Below are 20,317 nucleotides of genomic sequence, written 5' to 3'. Positions count from 1 at the left end.
CACAAAGATTCGCCATCCTCTTTTAATCCATATTATCTCTGGGTTTGACCAAACTGCAGGAGGCAGTGGAAGACAGATGTGCCTGGCGTGCTCTGGTCCATGGGGTCACGAAGAATCGGACACGACTAAATGACAACAATCTCTGAGTTGCTATATAAGCAGAATTAAGGACTTCTAAATTAAACTTTTTAAAAATAAACCAATGTCTAATTCACTCTTACCCTTTTAATGGTACATTGTAATCAAAAAAATTCAAGCAGTTGGAGGTTTCGACCAATGAAGATGATTGGGCAAGTGCTGATAACTGAGGCAAATATTAAGACATGACTGTGCTCACTGCTGATATTCTCTCTAGCATCCCCTGCAGATTAGAAAGAAATTTGAACTGACAGTAAAGCACTTGTGTACCATTACAACTGCATACCTTTAAACATGCTGTAAATAAAAAGGATTGACTTCCATTTACAGAACATTTTTGTTACCAGGTAAAGTGTGCAGATTCACTGAAGTAGAACAATTTATGCCTTAGGAAACTGTTTGTAATGTACAGGTAATTGGTGAAAATCAGGTCATGCACCAAGGTGAATGTTAAGATCTTTCTTTAAAAGCTTTGAGCAATAGGTCTGCAGCCAGCCCTGGAGAGAGAATTCCACTGACAACCTTTTCTTCCAGAAGTGGAATCTGATCTCTCACTGCCAAGTGACTCCGGAAATGATCCAGCATGCTTTCTTGGATTACATTCCACATCCACACTTTTTGCTGTCTCCTTCGTTTGGTCATCAACTCGCTGCTTGTAAGCATGAGGTCTCGGAATTCTGTCATCTTATCCCATATGTCAGAGATGCCTTCTCCAGTTTTGGCAGAGATTCGTATTACCTGTCAGATTGAGAAGGTTTTTTTCAAGATGCAGGACAAATTAAGGCTATTAGTATTGACCTAAACATTAGTCCTTGGTAACTTATATTCTATAAAACCAGATTCAAACTGCAGCAGGCAAGAGCTGCCTTTAAACAAAGAACCTGAAAATCCAAAACTGAATGCTGTACATCTAAGCAAGTTTTTATGCTAAGGAACTAAGCTTGGGCAGGCCAATGCAGACAAGATAGTTAACCGATAGAGTAGCTTTGTATGGTCCAACACCAAGAAAGTTATGAGCTACTTTTGGATCCAAAACAGGGCTTTAAAGGTTAGCACCAACACTTTGAATTGTGCCCGGAAACATACTGGGAGCCAATGTAGGTCTTTTAGGACCGGTGTTATATGGTCCCGGCAGCTGCTCCCAGTCACCAGTCTAGCTGCCACATTCTGGATTAGTTGTAGTTTCCGAGTAACCTTCAAAGACATTATCCCTTTGCCTTTTGAAGTAACCTTTCAAAAAGCACATCTCCAAAAACTGAACCTTGGAGGGCTCAACTTTCTACATCCCTTCATTGTGAGAATTGCCCTCTGTTCCTGCTCTCTGCTTCTGCTTACTTAGCCAGTTCCTGATGAACAGAAGAACATCTTACTGCATGACTAAGCTTACACGGGTGCCTTTGTTGCAGTACCAAATGTGGAAGAAAACTTTGGTACTTGAAGAACCAGGCAGTTTAAGCTAGTACTGTGCCTAGTGTAGTAATTTCTATAGCATTATCTTTCCTCCCCTGTGTCTCGTATTTTTTCCCGGCTGAAAAGAAGAGGAAAGGGTTATTTTGGATGTACCAACCTTTGGGCTCCAAACCTTTGAGCGCTTACGGAGTAATTTCAGAGCACTGACGTATTCTGCTTGAATTCTCCGTGCCGGTACAACTAGATCTCCGTCAGCTTTGGTTACAGCAACAAGATCAGCCATCTCAATTATACCTCGCTTGATACCCTGAACAGAACAAGGAAAGAAAGTAACAGAAATCTCAGAGGCACTGTGTATAACCAATTAATATCTCCCTCAAATACCCAAAGATCATTTTTAAAACAGAACAACTAGACTTTTAATTGACATTTCCAGTAACGCCCTGAGGACTAGATAAATGAAGAGCCTTCACACGCTTTTAAAAGAATTCCCTGATTGTTTAGGCCCCTAAGTTCACATGTCTAATATGAAACATTCACACATGCAGGTGTGTATAAACATCTGATGGTAAAAGAATCAATTCTAATGCATGATAGCAAAGGTTTCCAAAAGCAGAAGTAGAGTTATCATTTTAAAGCCATTATAGGATTTCAACCTTGCCAGACAGAAATAGCTCTTAGCCCGAGATGCACTCCTATAAAATGAGATCAAGAGTTTCATGTCTTTGCAGGTTTGTTCAGAGGACAAGCAAAATAAAATTGGAAAGCACTCTGTCTCCTAAGCATACACAAAAGCATTACAGTGGAACCTCAGAACTTAATTCGTTCTGGAGGTCAGTTCTTAACCTGAAACTGTTCTTAACCCGAGGTTCCACTTTAGCTAATGGGGCCTCCTGCTGCTGCCGCGCCGCCACCATGCGATTTCTGTTCTCATCCTGAAGCAAAGTTCTTAACCCGAGGTACTATTTCTGGGTTAGCAGAGTCTGTAACTTGAAGCATCTGTAACCTGTGATTTCCTGTAACCCGAGGTACCACTGTAATAAAAATAATGAACTATTGCCCATTTGTATTATAACAGCTTTTTAGGAGGCATAAGGATTGCTAGCAAAAACCGGCAATGTCAAAATTCAAAAATGTTTTGTTGGTCAGATCTGGTAGCTCAGGATGACTCAGGAAGACCTCCTACAGTTATGGTCTATATGAAGTTCAGACTTCTGCCAAATGTAGCATTATTACCTGCAGCTCGTCACCTCCTGCTGGTGGCAGTAGCAATACAAACATATCAACCATATCAGCAACAGCAAATTCCGACTGACCCACACCTGAGGAGCAAGAGCAGAAATTGACCAGTCACTTTGGAGATACAATGACAAATAATAATAATAATAATAATAATAATAATAATACCAGGGTACGACACTACCAGAGGATGGAAGGAGGGAACCTGAGAGACTTCAACAACTGAGGCTTATGAGAGTAGCAGTAAAACAAACATTTGCATGCACATCCTAAAAGTTCAAGCAAATTAAGGAATGGGAATAAGTCAATCCACATTATGGAGCTGGGCTGTATTAAATCCCTTCTTGCCTAGGCCGAGTAATTATCGTCCCCTGGGGGATATTCTTCCTGAAGAGTTGTACATACAGGCTCAGTTGCACTGCACTGTATTGATGGAGCACCATGGTTGCAGTTTTCCTAGCAATATTTTATCAAAGGGGTGAGGAACCTCTGACCCACATACCTAATTAGGCCTGCCAGGCCTCCCCATTTGCCCTCCAAGGCAGTTTCAGCCAAGCCACACTGACCTGCCCTACACCTGACACAATATACGACGTCAGGTGTGAGGCAGGTAAAAGTGGGGTTGGATAAAAGGGGGTTTGCAGGGACGGCTAATCAGTGGTACCTGAAAAGCCCTTTGCACAGCTTTTCTCAAGTGCCAACTATCAGCTGATTATCAGCTGGTGCTTGAAATGATCACCTGATGACACTGCGATACCACCCAGTTGTCAAAATTGGCCTGCAATGTGTGAAGATGATATGCCCACTGACCAGATTCAGTTCCTCACCCATTTTAACACAAAGTAGCACTGATTCCGCTGCACCTACGACTTGGATTGTCTCTCTCTCCTTGGCTCAGCAGGCCACAATGCAAAGCAGAACTACCGAGCTGTGTCACCATGGAAGAAGCCATGCTGCAGGCTGCATAGAATGGAATGACATTTCACTGACCTACTGTTTCTACAAGAACTATGTCATAGCCTCCTCCTTCACACAGCAGAATGGCTTCATTTGTGGTCCGCGTTACACCTCCTAGCGTTCCTCTGGTTGGAGAGGGCCTGATGTAAGCATTCATATCTCTCGACAACTCGGTCATTCGTGTCTTATCACCCAAGAGTGAGCCTGAAGCATTGAACAAAAGAAAGAAAAGGGGGGAAGAGTTTCATAACAGTCTAGCCATACAAAACCTTTACCCATGTCTCCATTAATGCAGACTTATTCTTTGATGAGAACTAGGCTGCAGAGAACAGTCCTTCAAAGAGAACTATTGTGTGCTAAGTTCCTCCACCCAGTTTTGGGTGATTTCCACCCCCCACCAGGGCCCTTGCACCACTGCCCATTGCAGACTGTCCACAAAGCGCCCCCCCCAGCCCTACTTTTTCAGGAGAGCAGGAAGCTGCAGGGGGGGGGGGGATCCAAAAGTTTTCTTCTGTTACCTTCCTTCCGTTCATGGTCTTTAGAATAAAAGCCAGCATCCATAATACTGTCAATTAATCTTATGTCTGCTTTCCACCTTTGTTACGACTGTTGCTGAGCTTTCAAGATGAGGCAAGTCACATAATTAAAGAACAACCAGTAACTGACAGAGCGAAACCAATCCGCTCAGATGTAAAGCCCCATCATTTTCCATAGCGCTTTCTCCCAGGTAAGCCTACACAGGCTTGCAGCCCAATCTATGCCCCTACAACTGGCAAGGAAAGAGGCATGAGAGATAAGCAATGCATTCACACATACTCACCACCACTGGTGCTAGAAGATGGGTCCACTGCCAAGACAGACACTTTGTGTCCTCTTTCGGTGAGCATTTTCCCAAAGCATTCAATAAACGTTGATTTCCCAGCACCAGGAGGGCCAGACAATCCTAAGTAGGAAGATAAAGATCCTTTGTTCTAACATGCAACCACAACTCTGAGTGCAAGTCTGTCTCCTTACTATGAAACTGGCCTAAAAATAAATAAATAAATAAATAAATAAATAATAAAATAAAATAATAATAATATTTTATTTATATCCTGCCCATCTGGCTAGGTTTCCCCAGCCACTCTGGGCAGCTCCCAACAGATTAAAAACAGGGGAAAAAATCAACTATTAAAAACTTCCCTAAACAGGCCTGCCTTCAGGTGTCTTCTAAAAGTAAGATAGTTGTTTATTTACTTGACATCTGATGGGAGGGCATTCCACAGGGCAGGCGCCACCACCAAGAAGGCCCTCTGCCTGGTTCCCTGTAAATTCCCTTCTCGCAGTGAGGGAACCACCAGAAGGCCCTCGGAGCTGGACCTCAGTGTCTGGGCTGAACGATGGAGGTGGAGACGCTCCTTCAGGTATACTGGGCTGAGGCCTTTTAGGGCTTTAAAGGTCAGCACCAACACTTTGAATTGTGCCCGGAAACATACTGGGAGCCAATGTAGATCTTTCAGGACCGGTGTTATATGGTCTCGGCGGCCGCTCCCAGTCACCAAGTCTAGCTGCTGCATTCTGGATTAGTTGTAATTTCCGGGTCACAATGCTTTTTGGTGAGGACCTCCTGGAGGCACCACCAGTGCTTACAGAGCTTCAATAGGCAATGAGCAAGGGAGGAGTCTTCACTGTGGTGGCACCTCCTTCCCTCAAACTTAGGCAGGCACCATTATTGTTGAGAGACTGGCAACTCCTGAGGCCTCTATGGACATCTTATTCCAGTATGGGATTTAATTTACTCATTTCCAATTTCAGTTGCATGTAGCTTGTATTGTATTGCATTATGCTTTTATTATTGTACTTGGCTTTTAAAAAATTTGTACACCACGTTGAGACTGATGTGAAAGGCAGTATAAGAACGTCCCAACACATAAAATAATAATCCTGAAAAGAAACCTTCCTAAACCCAGATAATGTACCAGACAGATACCAATAATCTCTGCTTCACTCTGAATTCTTGACCACAACTCTTCCCTCCAAAGTTATAAATTTTCTCATAATTTTGTTATTGGACAACATACATGCCATGGTTCACTTTTTAAAGAAAATTCACATGCCACATGCTAACTTCATCTCTAGAAGGAATCACTTAACTCTTCCCATAGCAGCCCACCTTCTGATTTGTTGACTATTTTTCCTAACCTACAAGAAAGTAATGTCATATACAAGCATGTTTCATACTGGTTAAGTAAATTATTTTGCTCCAATTAAAAACAACAGCTGATGCACTGTGCTGGCAGAATATTCATAAGAAAATGAGACAGTTCATAGGGAGCAATTTTAGTGGCACGTTAAAAGTAATGGGACTTTGGGGATGACATTCACTGAACTAAACATATTCCATAGGGGACAAGCTTTATAACAGAGGCATTCAGCAATACAGTTAGTGTGACATATCACAACCAATCATAAGGCTACAATTCCTTTTCATTTTAGAATTAATATAACTGTATTTCTTTAACAACTGACAAGTGAAGACACATTAAATCATCAAAACAGCAATAACTGCACAAACAAAAGAGAACTGACCCACTCTAAAGGCTAGTGGCTTTCCTTTATTTAACTGCTCTTGTTCTCTGTGGTAGGATAGTACCTTCTGAAGGAGCACCTGTGCAATCTCCTTCTTCCTGCTGTGTGTGGATTCTACGAGAGTAATAGCTTCGGCCAGGCAGGCCCTGTGTCCTTGAATTAATCCATTGTACAATTTGTCTAGAAGTCTCTGTTCCTGGTCAGAGAGCTCTCGTGTCTGATGTTCCAACACTGCTGGATAACAGAGGCCAGTGTTCAAGCCCTTTGAAGATATCCTCCTCCTTGAACAACACTGTTGTAATGAATTCAGCTGTTGGGCACATGAAAAAGCAGATCCAGGGCTGGACCTCCAGCAGAAACTGTCAAGACTATTAGGAAACCTTCTCTGAAGAAAACAGAGTGGAAATCGCAGCAGCAGTGATGATCCATTCATTTTGTCTTGATTCAGATAAATCCGTTTTTTGGAAGCCTAATAGGAGAAGAAAAATGCTTGGTACTTCTACATTTTTAAAGGCTTCATGAAGTGTATTTGAAGCAGCAAAGAGGTACGTAGGGAAAGGGTTCGACACCCCCTTGGCTTCTAACTCTACATAATATACTCAGACCCTTAAAGAAGACAAATATCAGGAAAACCTTAGTGGCAGAGATTTCAATTTTATAACAGTCTTGCCTGGCAGCCGTAGGTGAGAAGGAATTTCATGCAGAGGAGTGTGCAGAATCGCATGCAGGCAAGGGGGTAGGCTGGCAGAAGAGCACTTTGTCCCTTCTCTGTGCCCAGCAAACACAGCAGGCTGCTAGAGGAGAGAATGAGTTCACCTTCCTCTTATGCCAGCCCCCAGTAGGCTAGCAATTTTTGAGTTTATTTACTAGGCTGTTTTATAATGGTTAAGTTTTTACTTACAATTTCTACGAACCTAATACACACTCTGTGAACTTCACCTCCCCACATCCAGCACTTACTCTCAACCTGCAGATTTTCCAAATCATACAGACAAATTCTCCCTCAATTACTGAAATGCTAGCAACTGAGGACAAAACTAAATGAAACCCGGTTCTCTAAACTGAACATAAGCAAACAAAACAAAAACAAATTGCAGAACGGTAGGAAATGACAATTTAAGTTCTCCACAACATTCCCTGGTAAAGGAACCACAGGTTATTGCCCCTGTTGAGGTGAACTTTAAACTGAAAGTTAATGTACTCTCCATTTGAACAACCCTAACACTCTGGTTGGCCACTCTGAGAAACAGGATACTCAATTAGAGAGGCCTTTAGTCTGATTCAGCAGGGCACTTTATGTTCTCAGAATGACCAACCTGCACACCCATGTTATCTGAACCTAATGGATGCTTCCTATTACATTGTGATATTTGAATTTCTACAATAAAACAGTACTCTTGTGTACACAGAGGGCTCTCTTCCATATTCAGATATTGTGGGTTTATGTATTAGTCCCACCTCCCTACTCCTATTGATTCTCATATTCCAATGTAGTACTGTAATAGTACAGTAATTCTTTTTATTTACCACTCAGAAAATGTTTTAGGTCAAAATGCTTACTTGGAAGTAAGCTCTACTGAAATCAAGAGAACATTACTGAATGAAATCAAGGGAACATTGCTGAATCAACACTTATCAGAATTCTAAAACAGACTAAACATTCTAACATACGCAGACACTTATCTTATATTACAAGGCAATCTGACGCACAACACTGACGGTGGTAATTGTTTTTTTGAAAGAAAAGTACAGATTAGTAAGGGCTTTATCAGTTAACCACACTTCTATCCGGCAACATAGACAACTTAAACTTTCTTCTATAACCTACTGTGAGAGATAAAACCAACAGTAGACTAAAATCCACATTTAAGCATTCCAGTTAAATGATATGCTACCTTCTGAAGTGAAGGAGCCGAGTGACCTTTTAAAAAAACAAACAAAACCTAGGCCCCAAGTAACACTGTTACAGTCCAGCAATATTATAGTTTAATTCTCCGGGGGGGGGGGTTTGAGAGAAGGGGAGGAGCCATCTCTCATATATGTTCTCTCAAATTATGTGACGCTGAACACTTAAATACAGATAACTCGTAATTTATAGCTGCATACACTTCCAAGAGCACAACCCTTGTCATGTTTATTTGGGCTTCCGTGGGGCTTAACCCCCAGGTAAGTGTGCACAGGGTCGCCTCTCAAACCACTGCAAAACCTGTACCCCCCACCATCCTGCAATGGTTTTATTGGTACCTAAGATGGTTTGCGTTTAAGCACCGTGAAAGGACAGAGACCTGTTTCTAAATAGGCAACGCAAATACAACCCCGCCGGGGTCCAACAAACTGGCGGTCCACGAAACCCAGGCGGACGCGGGTCGACTAGCAAACACGCTCCCTCCCGCCCGCCCGCACCACAACAAGGAAATGACCCCGCTGCTCCGAACCTTTTCACATCCGGGATACGCCAGAGGACGCAAAGCAGCACGCAACTTGAACCGCAACCTCCTCTAGCCTTGACCCCGCCCTGACCAGCTGCTCCGTGACTATGCCTGCCAACTGCGCCTGCGTAGAAACAGGGCAGCTGCGGAGGCGGGGCGGGGGCGTTGCAAAGGGAAACTGGAGCTGCTTCCACGCAGGCGCAGTCGGAGGCAGCCATGTCCGTTGGAGTTTGAAAAAAAGTTTTAGACGGCGGTTGTTGTGTCTGCGGAGAGACCTGGACCTGTCTCTTTCTTACAGCGGGGGCAAAGGCAGTCCTTTCACCTCCTCGCGCAAAGGGTGAAAGCAAAGATCCTTTATTTTGGGGTGTGTGTGTTTTTAATTGCCTTGCAAGTATTTGCTTATTTCATAACGCTTATATATTCCTTGGTTTTTGAATAAATACATAAAATGCTGTCAAAGCGGTTCTTCGGGAGGGACAGAAGCGTCCTGCAGCCTCGTAAGAATACCGATCCCTTGTTGTAGGGAGGGTGAAATTCGAGATATTTATGCCCATTTTTCATGAGAAGGACATAGATAGAGTGGCTTAAAACAATCCTGCAGAGTAGACCAGCGTTGCTATCCACCCCAGCGCCCAGCCAAGCGGGGTCGTCTGGAGCCTCTCCACCCCCATCATCCAGCCCAGACACTGAGATCCAGCACTGAGGGCCTTCTGGCGGTTCCCTCGCTCGGAGAAGTGAGGTTCCGGGGAACCAGGCAGAGGGCCTTCTTGGTGGTGGCGCCCTGTTTAGGGAAGTTTTTAATGTTTGACGCTGTATTGTTTTTGATATTTGGTTGGAAGCCGCCCAGAGTGGCTGGGGAGAACCAGTCAGATGGGCGGGGTATAAATAATAAATTATTATTATATTGCATCTATTAAAAAACTGCTCAGAAGAAAGCTGCCCTGAGTTCAGTGGGACTTACTCCCAGGTAAGGGTGTGGGGGGCTATAGCAGTGGTTTTCAGCCAGTGTGCCATGGCACCCTGGGGTTCCTTGAATGAGGGGTGCCACAGGCAACAATGGCCTCTGTCCCTCTTTGCTTCCCTCCCTTCCTCTGATGTTCTCTCGCATCTCTGCCTCCCAAAGGCTTGCAAAGCTGTTTGTTGCAGCAGCCCTGGCTACCAGCTCCGCAGGCGAATGGTGCCTCAGGCTTGCCAGGGGGTGCTGGTTGCCAGCAGAGGCTGCCTCAGAGTAAGCAAGTGGGTGAGGGAGCCCAGCCAGCCAGTCCACCAGCCCTTGCTGTTGGCAATGGACAGAGAAGTGGGAGGCCAGGAAGGCAAGCAGGCACCATGCTGGCCTTTATTGTGCTTGCCGTGTGCAATGCCTGCCCGGAAGCTGAGTGGCCCCATGCAGGCCCAAAAGCGCCCAAGGTAGGGTGCTGTCCTCACGTTTGGCCATTGGGCCACTAAGGTTGGGGGCATCCCCTTCCCAGGCCCCTGTGGGGCAGTGTGAGGATGCACCCCTCTCTTTAGAGGCAGCTCAGAGACCAGGGGCGGCAGCAGCGGCTGCCCAGAGGACTCACAAGTAGAGGGGAGAGGCCAGGAGGCTGAGGGAACACTCAAGAGAGTTTGTTCAAAAAATGGTGAGAGGCTGCCAACTCTGCAGGCAAGGGGTGACATAACTGGGTTCATGAGCCCCACAGGAGTGCCGCAGAAAGAATGTAGTTTGTCAAGGGAGCCGTGGACTCAAAAAGGTTGAAAACCTCTGGGCTATAGTGTTTTATCTAGGCAGCCAGGGCTCTTCTGGATGACAGTATCTTTTTGCACCAGGTCAGTGAGGACCATTTGTTTTTAAAATTTCTCCTATATACAGAACTCCCTAGGTGCCTTTTGGATGTATCTGTAGGTTTCCCCCTCTGTGTCAATTAACTTAGGTCAAGTAAGTGTTGCTTATTTTGTATAATACATGGAAGATGGCTCTTCCTTGGAAGGTTCTGGACTCTCCTACCTTGGAGGTTTCTAACCAGAGGTTGGATGGTAATCTGTCATGGATAGTTTAGCTGAGTTTCATACACTGCAGGGGGTTGCACTAGAACGAGGACTCCTGAGGTCCTTTCCAGCCCCATGATTCTATGTTCTTCTGCTTCACCAATATTTCATTATGTTCCTATCATTTTATGTAATTGTATTTTGTATAAATTATAAGATTATAATTCAGACCATGGGAAGCCAAAACAAAAATTATTACAATTTGGAAGACAATTGGACTTTTTTAAATTTTAGTTTTTTATTTTTATTGGATTTGATTTGATATGTTAATTAGGTGTTTTATTGGAAAAATAATAAACACTTAAAAAAATTATAAGATTATAAATAAAACATGTTCTATTTACAGACAATACATTTAAATAGCTGCCTTTCTACTGGTAGAACGGAGGGGGGGATGGGTGTAGCCAGGATTTTTGTTAGGGGACAGGCAAAACCTCAGATCTGTATTGATTTTTAACACCTATGGGGGGCATAGGAAGGAAACAAAGTCGGAAGGGGGCCACAGTCAGAAAAAGTTTGGGAAAGACTGATCTAGTCCAACTCCCCGCAATGCAATGAATCTTTTGCCCAACATGGGGCTTGAACCCACAACCCTGAGACTGAGTCTCATCCATTACCAACTGAGCTATTCCAGGTACTGCAATAGCCCTATATTGTAGCAGCAATGGGGGCAGAAAATATCAATCCCTGTTAATATCTACATATTGTGAATTAGGAAGGGGAGGTTATAAACTAGCTCCTGTTATTATCTCTGTGTCTGGTGCCAACCCCTAAATGAGGTTGAGGTTCAAAAACCATGGATGGGCAGCTGGTGTCTCCCTATTATTACAGAGCTCTGCAATCCAAGTCTTAGAACACGGAAGGTAAACAGTGGCATGAAGAAGAGGATTAACAATTATGGGAAGGCAACTTAAGGTTTCTTCCACTTCACTTGTGTATTAAGTGTTCAGTCAGATTTGCTTGCAAGGAGGTTATATGATGCCAGCAGTTTATTGAGCATTCTGATCTGCCAGGAAGTTCTATGATTTCACATCAACCAATTTAGCCCACATTTTCCTTAACCCTGAAAAGTCTTATTTATTTTAACTGGAAGCAGTTTTGTGGTGCAAGAGCTCCAGATCCACTCTAATGGCACAGTTGAATCCCACTTACAAAATAATATGGAACTGTCCTAAATTCTAGATCTCATCACCACAGTTTAGAATAATGAGTAAATTTGCACTGATTTCAATCCTGGTGAAAGTAACCACAAATTCCCTAAAGGCGTAAGAAAATAGAGAGAGCCCTGCTGGATCAGAATACGGGCCTGTGTGTCTGCTTGAGGGGTGGGCAACCTGCAGTCTTTTACAGCTCCTTTAAATCTTATATTAATCACATTGGCATCCTCTTCTGGTTACATGTCACTTTCCTAATCATTAATACTCATTTTCTTTCAGGTTCTATTATTGTGGTTTTAAATGAATTCCAGGCATCCTAAAGAGATTTTAATTGACTTTCAAGTTTCACTTCCTTTTAACTGATCCCCTAATCTTTCCAAGGAGTGGGGGAGAGCAATAGGAAGGGTGATGAGAGCAAGGAAAATGAGCAACAGGCTTCACTTGCCTTGCCCTCTCCTTCTAAGCAGTAATGGGCCCAGAAAGAGAGGGCAACTGGCAGTGGGGACAGGGGCAAGGAAGCAGGTCCCTAGAAGGAACACACTGTGGGCATCATGCATGAGACCCCCCCCCAAAAAAAAAACCTGGAGCCAGCACTGGCTGAGTCAACCAGCACATTTAGAAAAACAGTGCATTGGCCAACTGATCCCCACTGTCACACACGTTTCCCTGATTTTCGCTGCACTAGCCATGGATTGGCTAGGAACAGGGAGAGGTGATCAAAGTACTGAGAAGTATGAAGGAGGCAGTTTACTGCTGCTCCACCTCATTCTAAATCTCATCAAACTGTTTGGGGTTGTGGTTAGTCTCCAGACAGATCACTTTGAGGCTAACCACAGCTCTAAACAGATCAGTGTTTGGCCAATACTTTACAGCCCAGTCCTATGCAGCCTAAGTCCTAATTACTTAGAAGTAAGTTGCCCTGAATTCACAGGGGCTCAACTCTCCACTAGGAGTACACAGCCTATACTTATATAACACCACTTGCCCGTCCTATATGATGTTATATTCAATGCAGTTTTTCTTTAGAAGTTATCCTTTTTTGTATCGCATGAGGGTGGTATAGTAACTGCCCATCCATTTTAAAGCCATAGGATAATACAAATCTAACAAACCAAATTGACTCAGGCACCCATACATAGTTCTAGCTGCCCAATTCTATGCATTCAGAAGTTAGTTTTGTTTAGGATTATTCTCATATAGGCAGCAATCTTATACACACTCAAGTCCTACTGAACTCAGTGAGCTCTATAGTTAACATGCATGGGATTGGGCTGCAGATACAGAATCACACACACCAGGTCGGGCCGTTGGGCTACCTAGCTCAGAATTGTCAAGCTTGACTGGCCATGGCTCTGGATGATTGGGTTTTAGATGCAGACATTTCCAGCCCTGCCTGGAGATGCTGGGGAATCGACGTGTGAATTCATAGGGATTCCTATGTCCATTTTATCACAATAATATTTTTGTCTCCAGAGCTCTTGAGCTCTTTTAAGGCTTTGCATGCGTTACAGCTGCCAGACTTCAGGAGAATCCTGAAGTACGCTATATTCACAACTGTAGGTCCCAATCTCTACACTTCAAATGTAAAAGATTAACTTTCCAAGTAAACAAAAAGCCTGGTTTGCAGCCATCTTCTTTTCCAGATGCTGTCAGAATGGTGTTTGTCTTCTCTGTACTAGCAGGGAGTCAACAATTTTTGAGACATGTTCTTGTCAACTGGTGGGTTTCACACTAGGCCACTAAACATGGCACACTTAAAATTCATGTGCATGTCTGAAACACTTCCACTCTTGCTTCTTTTGCTGAGTCTCTATGAAGCAGAATTGGAGAAGTGCCTGCATAGCATACATCTTATTAGCACATGCTGTCCTAAGTTGTCAATGATATAAAAACTTCCTGAGCCAAGGAGACACCCTTTAATAGGAGTTACATACCAAGCAGTCTTGGGAGGAGCAGGCACATTGCTATGTGCAATGTGGATCCCAGCCAAATTAGCGTTAAAGTAATTTAAAAACACATCGGAGCTATTTATATTTGTCTTCTGGCTAGTGAGCAGAAAGATTTTATTTTCAACCAAAGAAGACTTGCAATTACTATTATTTAAAGCTAAAGGGTAAACTGAGATTTTAAGTGTTTTAAAAACCAAGCCAAATTGCTTTGCAGACTGCACGTTCCAGTAACTGTGGGAAACCTCATCTTATGACTTATGTATACTGAAGTGAAATGCAGTGTGACACTTTAACAAGCAATTATATTTGTGATAAGAGTGCTTTCTCTGAAGGCTGTCCTGAAGAGGGCAGGTAACTGATCATGTTCAAAAAGTGTGATGAGTTACCATGCAGCATAAATTCAATACTTACCAGTTTCTTTATTGTTAGTTCCAGAGACGTTAAAAGAAACTACAGCCTTTACCGCCAATAATACATATTCAGCTGTATATGGTTAAAAAGCTATCACCCTTTTAAAACCGCATTCAGGTCCACTTACTTTGATGCAATTCAAATTCTGTAGCAGCTGACAAGCTGAGCTGTTGAGTTGCTGCTCTTGATCCTGAAATATCCTATTTCAGCTTGTCAGCACAAAGCAGAAATGCCTGTTTATTTGATTAAAAATAATCTATTCACAATGTTAACTTGTTTTTTTCTGCTCTTACTGTGGGTTGTGTAACACTCATGCTGTCAGATATGAAAAAACAGTTCTTAAATTCTAGTTCATGTCTTCCTCCAATTTGGCAATTTCTCAGGTGGCGTTTTGGCCACTTTACCTACACCAAATAACAACATCCCAGAAATTCTCATCAAAGGAGAGGTTGCTTCCCGTCATCTTCTTAGACTGCAGGTTCTAATGACTCACATTGGACAATGGACCTTCCCATATGCATTGATGAGGTAGTTGCTCGATGAAAACAACAATGTGGTGAGCAGTGATGGTAAACAAAGAGGCAACAGGGACTAGCAGTTTATTATGTGCTTTTTGGAACTATTTCCGCTCTTCCAATAAACCCGATGGCTGATGGTGCTATTAGGCCAATTTGAGTTAAGGATGATTCTTCTATCCTTAAGAAACTAATCATGCGAAGATGGATATTGTGTGCACTTCCCTTCATTATTAGCATGCACTCATCTTGCTGCTAGGTATATTTCTTCTTTTTAAAGCAGTGAGCATAGAACCATGGTACATCCCTCACACCAAGACCGCTAAGCTTGTGTTTTTCAAGCAGCTAAAAGGAAGGCAAACATGTGCAACGTGGTAAAATAAGGCAGTTAAAAGCACCAGCAAAGTTTTAAAGAATTTTACCAATAAATTTGGCAATAAGATTAGACAATGAAACTACCTTTTTTAAAAGAAGGCATAAAAGGGAGCTTGTGCTTCCATGCTGACAGCTTGCATATCAGTTCCATTGCATATCTCCTTTTCCAAGAAACTGTTCTCAGCAACTGACATTCATTTATATCACAGCTACTTCATGTTTTGTAGTTTGATAAGGGGGGAAAATGCACAAGAGTGTGTTTTAATCAAAGTAAGCAATATGTTTATTTGAACTTCAGTAGAGATGAACCACTAAGTTTTGGAATAAAAAAATACTGGAAAAGTACTACAGCTTGAATGAATATAAAAACATTAGCAGAAAGAAAACAATTTAAATGGTAAAAAATTAACCTTTAAGTCTGAGACACTTGAATAGGTTGTTTAAGTCCTCCCAACATGTGCTAACATCTGCTAAGTTGGCAAAACACAAACCTCTTACAAAACGAAAACAGCTACTTCTGTTATGTGAACTGCATAAAACTGTCCAATCTTAAAAAAGGCTGTATAGTTTGTCTTGAAATATACAGACCTTGCAGTACATGACAAAAGCATTTATTGACCCAGCCTTGCTCCATGAAGCTGTGCTTGGGCAGAAATATATCAGTTAGTAAGATGAAGCCTCTATAAAAATGAAATGCACACAGCAAGACTTGGACTTATTTAACAAGCTATGTTTACAGTATAATTCTACCTGTCCATGTCAGCTTCCCTTCCCACCCGCCTCCCGCAACTATATTTCTTTAGGCTAGTCCATCTCTAACTTCCAGATACACTGTACATACATTTAGCAAAGAGCATACCTAAAAATTCTTGCAGCGGTATGGTCAGTACACAGTTTCAGAAGATTACACAGAAGCCTTAATTTTTCTGAGGATAGCAACTATTACCAAGAACCATTAGCTTTCGAATATTGTGAGAAGCTTGTTAAAAAGGAGAGTAGCCTTCTTCTTTTTTGGTACTCATCCCAGAACGCAAAACACAATGGATATTCAGCACAAGGGGATCTTAGTGTTCTAGATAAGATTGCTTGAGAACAGCGTCCCGATTACGTGGACCTGGGTCATCCCTAGCTATTACACGCTGCCCTGTATAAAGATTACTACTATGTAAACTAAAAAGTCTTTGATACCAACAACTTAGTAGCGGCTTTTCCTGATCTAACGGTTGGTCACAGAGGTCAAGTATAATAAAGGCTGCTGCCAGTTTTGTACATGTGTCTGACTCATACATCCTTCAAGTACATGCAAGGCTCAATAGTTTCTTAAGTGTAGCTGCTCCGAATCCTTTTAAGACACAGAAGAGATTGGGTTATGAGGAGAGCCCATCTGCGTAAGAACTTTATCCAGCCACTGAAGGGGACCATGTAAGTGAATCTCAATCCAGCACGGTGTGCTTGTGACATCTTGCCGATGATACTCTGCTCCCCAGCCCTAGAAACACAGAGTGATTGTTACAACAATTCTTGCTACAGATTTAATTGCATTCTTAGAATCCAAAGACAGTAACATGGCGTCGTATTGAATAAAGGAGACATTATTTTTATTTTTTGCATTAAAGGAGCGCAACCATTTTCTGATCTCTGAATTTTAATTTGAAGTAGATTTAAAACCTTGCCAGATGGGTCCGATTGAAAGCCCTGAAGACATGAATCTTCCAAGTAAGTGATCGCGCTCAATGGGGTGGGGCAGCTTGTGCTGTAATGTCTTCTACTTTCAAGGGAAAACACCTGTTGATGTTTGGTCAGGCAGTGCTGCTCTCTCAATTCTTTATACTATTTTTTCCCCATACACACTGCCATCTATTTTGTATCCAGTGTCTGTGCACCTTATTTCTAGAAATTCAGAGATTTTTTGGGGGGGGATGGATGTTAAGGTACCACTGAACAAGTCAGCCAAACACAACATTTCTCTATTTCTCAGTGGCTGCACCCAGATTATAGAACTCCCTGCACAGGGAGCACCTACCAAGCTTCTTACCGGCCTTCCACTTAATAGGAAAGACATTTCTGATAGGCATTAGACCCACAGGGGTGATTTTTCTCCTGTCACAAGGTATAGTTTTATTGCTTTATTACTGTTATTATTGGGGGGGGGGGGTTTAACTGACATTTGCTGCTGAACATGATTTTTTGTGCAAATAAAGTGGATATACTGTTCTTACTTCTTTTTTTTTTTAAGTGCTGCCACTGATTCTGGAGCTAGAGCTACACTTCACAAAATCCAGGTTAATATCTTTCAGTTTTAAGGTTGATTAACATGAAAGACACAGTGCAATTCTTAAAAATCAAGTATTACTTGGCTTCAGCTCTAGAGTACTTGTTTGGAGGATTTGTTGAGCAGGCTCAGCAGCAGCCCCTAAAAGATTTAAGTTTTGGGCAGCATTTGCATGCACATGCCTTCGTCTGTCTAGGTTGCTATTATAGCAAGAGTTGTATTGATGCGAGGTCTAAAATTTAATAGTATCAACCCAAGTTCATTCTTTTTCCCAGGCCAAGGCCTCGTGAAGGCACACTCACCCCAAAGCCTTGCTTACCTTTACAAAGCTCATGCGGATAGTGCACATCTTGGTGAGTTCGTACACAGTTTCAAAGCCATGGTTCACCGACTGAGCCAGAAGTTGAGCAAACTCTTGGTTGTTGAAAATTTTCAAACTGCAGCCACTTGGAATTTTGCAGACTGTAGTTGGGTGGAAGCCATGATGGTAATTGCAATTTCGACTTTGCACAAATATGCTACTGTCACTAAGGCACTCTGCATAGACTTCACCACCGACATAATACAGGTGGACTCCTACAAGAGAGACATGGTTCTGTTAGTTTTATTCTGAAGTCAAAGCACTTCAGACTGCTGCAGGTATTCAAAGCAGCAATTAATGGGTATGAGTATTTTCTGGTGCTGTTGTCCAAATGAGAATCACACACCTCCGCAGTGATGCATGAATTTTACATACTTGGCCCAACCGCATAAATGCAGTTGTCCAAATTTATTATTCGCATGCTGTATAGGCAACATTTTTTGGACATCTGCTTTTCTGGACATCTGCACATATCCTTAGATTTGAAAGATTTTTCTAGTTAAAAACTAGGGGGTGCAGTGAATTTGTGTCTAATGAAACCAATGGGATAGAACCACATCTGCTCAACTCTCATTAGCAAACCAAGTTCTTCATTTTATCTGGTCTGAGTTTTAGCTTCTATTTAGATTGGGGTTTACTGTAGTTTTAGCAGATCTTCTTAAATATGCATATTTCTTTGCAAAATAAAAATGGTAATCTAGTAGTGTGCGTGTGATAATTTTCAAAAGCAAAATTTAAGGCTAAGACATTTTACTGAACCCTTTAGTAAAAGGAAATAGGAGTTCCTATGTGCTGCATAGCTATAGGTCCCAGGCACTAATACTGATTCAACTACAGCTATTTTCTCAAACTGGGCCACCAGTGTGGCATAATGGTCAGAATGTCAGACTAGTACTGGGGATATCTACTACAGGGTTCAATGGCCCCCTCAAACATTGAAGCTCAACTGGGTTAATACTATCTCTCAGCCTAACTTATTTTACAGATCGTTGACAGGATAAATAAGATGCCATGTGTATCACCTTGAACTTCTTGGAGGAAACGGATGATATAAATGTAATTAAATAATTTGTCCATAACTAGATCCCTAGTAAGGAATGGGGCTGTTACAGGGGGAAAAGATTAAAACCCTGCTGCTATTCAAATTTTTAAAAGTCCTTCAGTGCACCACCAAAAGGCATGTTCTGAATAGTTTTAAAGGCACCAGTAGTGGATAGTCCCCAACTGTGTCTTACACATACCTGGAAGAGAAAGCCATCTTTTATATAGCCAAAATACCAGTCATACCCTGGGGGGGGGGCAAGTATCCCTTGTTCATATCTGGCTTTGTAAAACCAAAGTCATATTCCAGCAAAACCAAGTAGGGAATTATTAATACAAATAATTGACTAAACTATTTTTATTCCAAGACAATTTAAAGTATAGAAGCTATAGTCTTCACTCAAGACCGTCTCTCTTTTATTTGTTAAAAAGAGAGAGAGAGACAAAAAGCAAATGCTTCTAGAAAGACAAATTATACAGAAAACCAGAACATTACTAAATTACTTCAGTTCTTAAAATAAAGGAGACAGCACATAATTTTTTTTTATATAGTTTTATATATTGGGGGTATTATGGGTTAAAACAGATGGCATATACTGTAATACAAACACTTCTATAAAAGATAAAGATAAATTTTAAGTGATTCCTCTTTTTCTCCTATGGACCTCAGTACTATTTTACCTTGGAAACAATTTCAGATTCTGAACTGGGAAAGCAAGAGATGACAACTTCTCTGCCCTTTGCAAAAAAGCCTTCCCCACTATTTTGCAAGCTATGTTAATACTCCTGTAGCTGCATCAGGGAGCCCAATAGTGATTTTAACCTCTATGTAAGAACCTTGTGTAGTAATAGATCCACCAGCTTAGTTGCAGCTCAAGAGGTTTATATTCCAACCAAACAATTTGGGAGAAAACTGTCCAGTTGGAAGTAGGATCGTGCGCAACCCTGTTTCTATGTGTTGTCGAAATTTCTTTGCAAGGAGATTACATTGTGTAACGCTGAATATGTTGCTTCTCAATGAAGCCTTGAGGCAAACAAATGTTGCTTGCATCCCAGCTCCTCTCTCTTTCCACTTTCAAATATGAACAAAACCCCACAGTACCTTTGCCAATATGCCGCCTGGTGTTCTCAATGGTGGAATTCCGGTTAACATTGGAGAGCAGCCCTAGGCAAAACCTGTTCTTGTTGTTTGAAGGATCAGTGAAGCCATCGACCAACACACTTGTTGAAGAGGCATGAAATGCCTCTCCAACACGATTGTTAAGCTCATAGTAGACAATAGAGCACCAGTGTTTTGGCTCTTCATAAGCAACTGCCTGAACATCTGGAAAGGAGGAAAATCAGAAATCAGTGACACTAGAATTAATGAGTTCCTGAGCTTTAAAGTTTTATTTATTTTCAGTGTGTAGGTTTTGGCTTAAGATCACTGAAGAACCAAAAGGGGGAAAAAATAATCTGGCTACGCAGCTG

The 20,317-nt window shown here is 42.1% G+C and overlaps 2 protein-coding genes across 5 annotated transcripts in view; both read right to left on the bottom strand.

Annotated features, from left to right (window-relative positions):
• Positions 1 to 205: 205 nt before the first annotated feature.
• Positions 206 to 8,869, bottom strand: MMAA (metabolism of cobalamin associated A). 3 transcript variants are annotated; one of them, XM_083457451.1, is made up of 7 exons: positions 8,748 to 8,869; positions 6,313 to 6,781; positions 4,565 to 4,687; positions 3,778 to 3,948; positions 2,785 to 2,870; positions 1,706 to 1,855; positions 206 to 876 (listed from the first exon to the last, which is right to left on the bottom strand). In XM_083457451.1, the coding sequence occupies exons 2-7, from the start codon at positions 6,743 to 6,745 to the stop codon at positions 589 to 591; spliced, it is 1,251 nt and encodes a 416-aa protein (XP_083313577.1). In that variant the 5' UTR covers positions 6,746 to 6,781; positions 8,748 to 8,869; the 3' UTR covers positions 206 to 588. The 3 variants fall into 3 exon arrangements, with proteins under 3 accessions (XP_083313577.1, XP_083313578.1, XP_083313576.1); XM_083457452.1 differs by lacking the exon at positions 8,748 to 8,869 and adding an exon at positions 8,598 to 8,724; XM_083457450.1 differs by lacking the exon at positions 8,748 to 8,869 and adding an exon at positions 7,214 to 8,564.
• A 6,563-nt stretch (positions 8,870 to 15,432) lies between these two features.
• SMAD1 (SMAD family member 1) overlaps positions 15,433 to 20,317 on the bottom strand; it is a 35,673-nt gene continuing 30,788 nt past the window's right edge. Inside the window, exons 5-7 of one of the 2 annotated variants that reach the window (XM_083457430.1) lie at positions 19,950 to 20,171; positions 17,765 to 18,021; positions 15,433 to 16,662 (exon numbers count right to left, since the gene is read on the bottom strand). In XM_083457430.1, coding sequence (XP_083313556.1) covers positions 16,519 to 16,662; positions 17,765 to 18,021; positions 19,950 to 20,171 — 623 coding nt within the window. In that variant the 3' untranslated portion in view covers positions 15,433 to 16,518. Of the gene's footprint in view, positions 16,663 to 17,764; positions 18,022 to 19,949; positions 20,174 to 20,317 lie in introns of both variants that reach the window. The other variant, XM_083457431.1, reaches the window with a different exon arrangement.

Source organism: Podarcis tiliguerta (assembly GCF_965153285.1).
Source record: "Podarcis tiliguerta genome assembly, chromosome: 9".
In the NCBI taxonomy this organism is placed as follows: Eukaryota; Metazoa; Chordata; class Lepidosauria; order Squamata; family Lacertidae; genus Podarcis; species Podarcis tiliguerta.
Note: the sequence above shows the minus strand (reverse complement) of the source record. Positions and strands in the feature narration are given on the sequence as shown.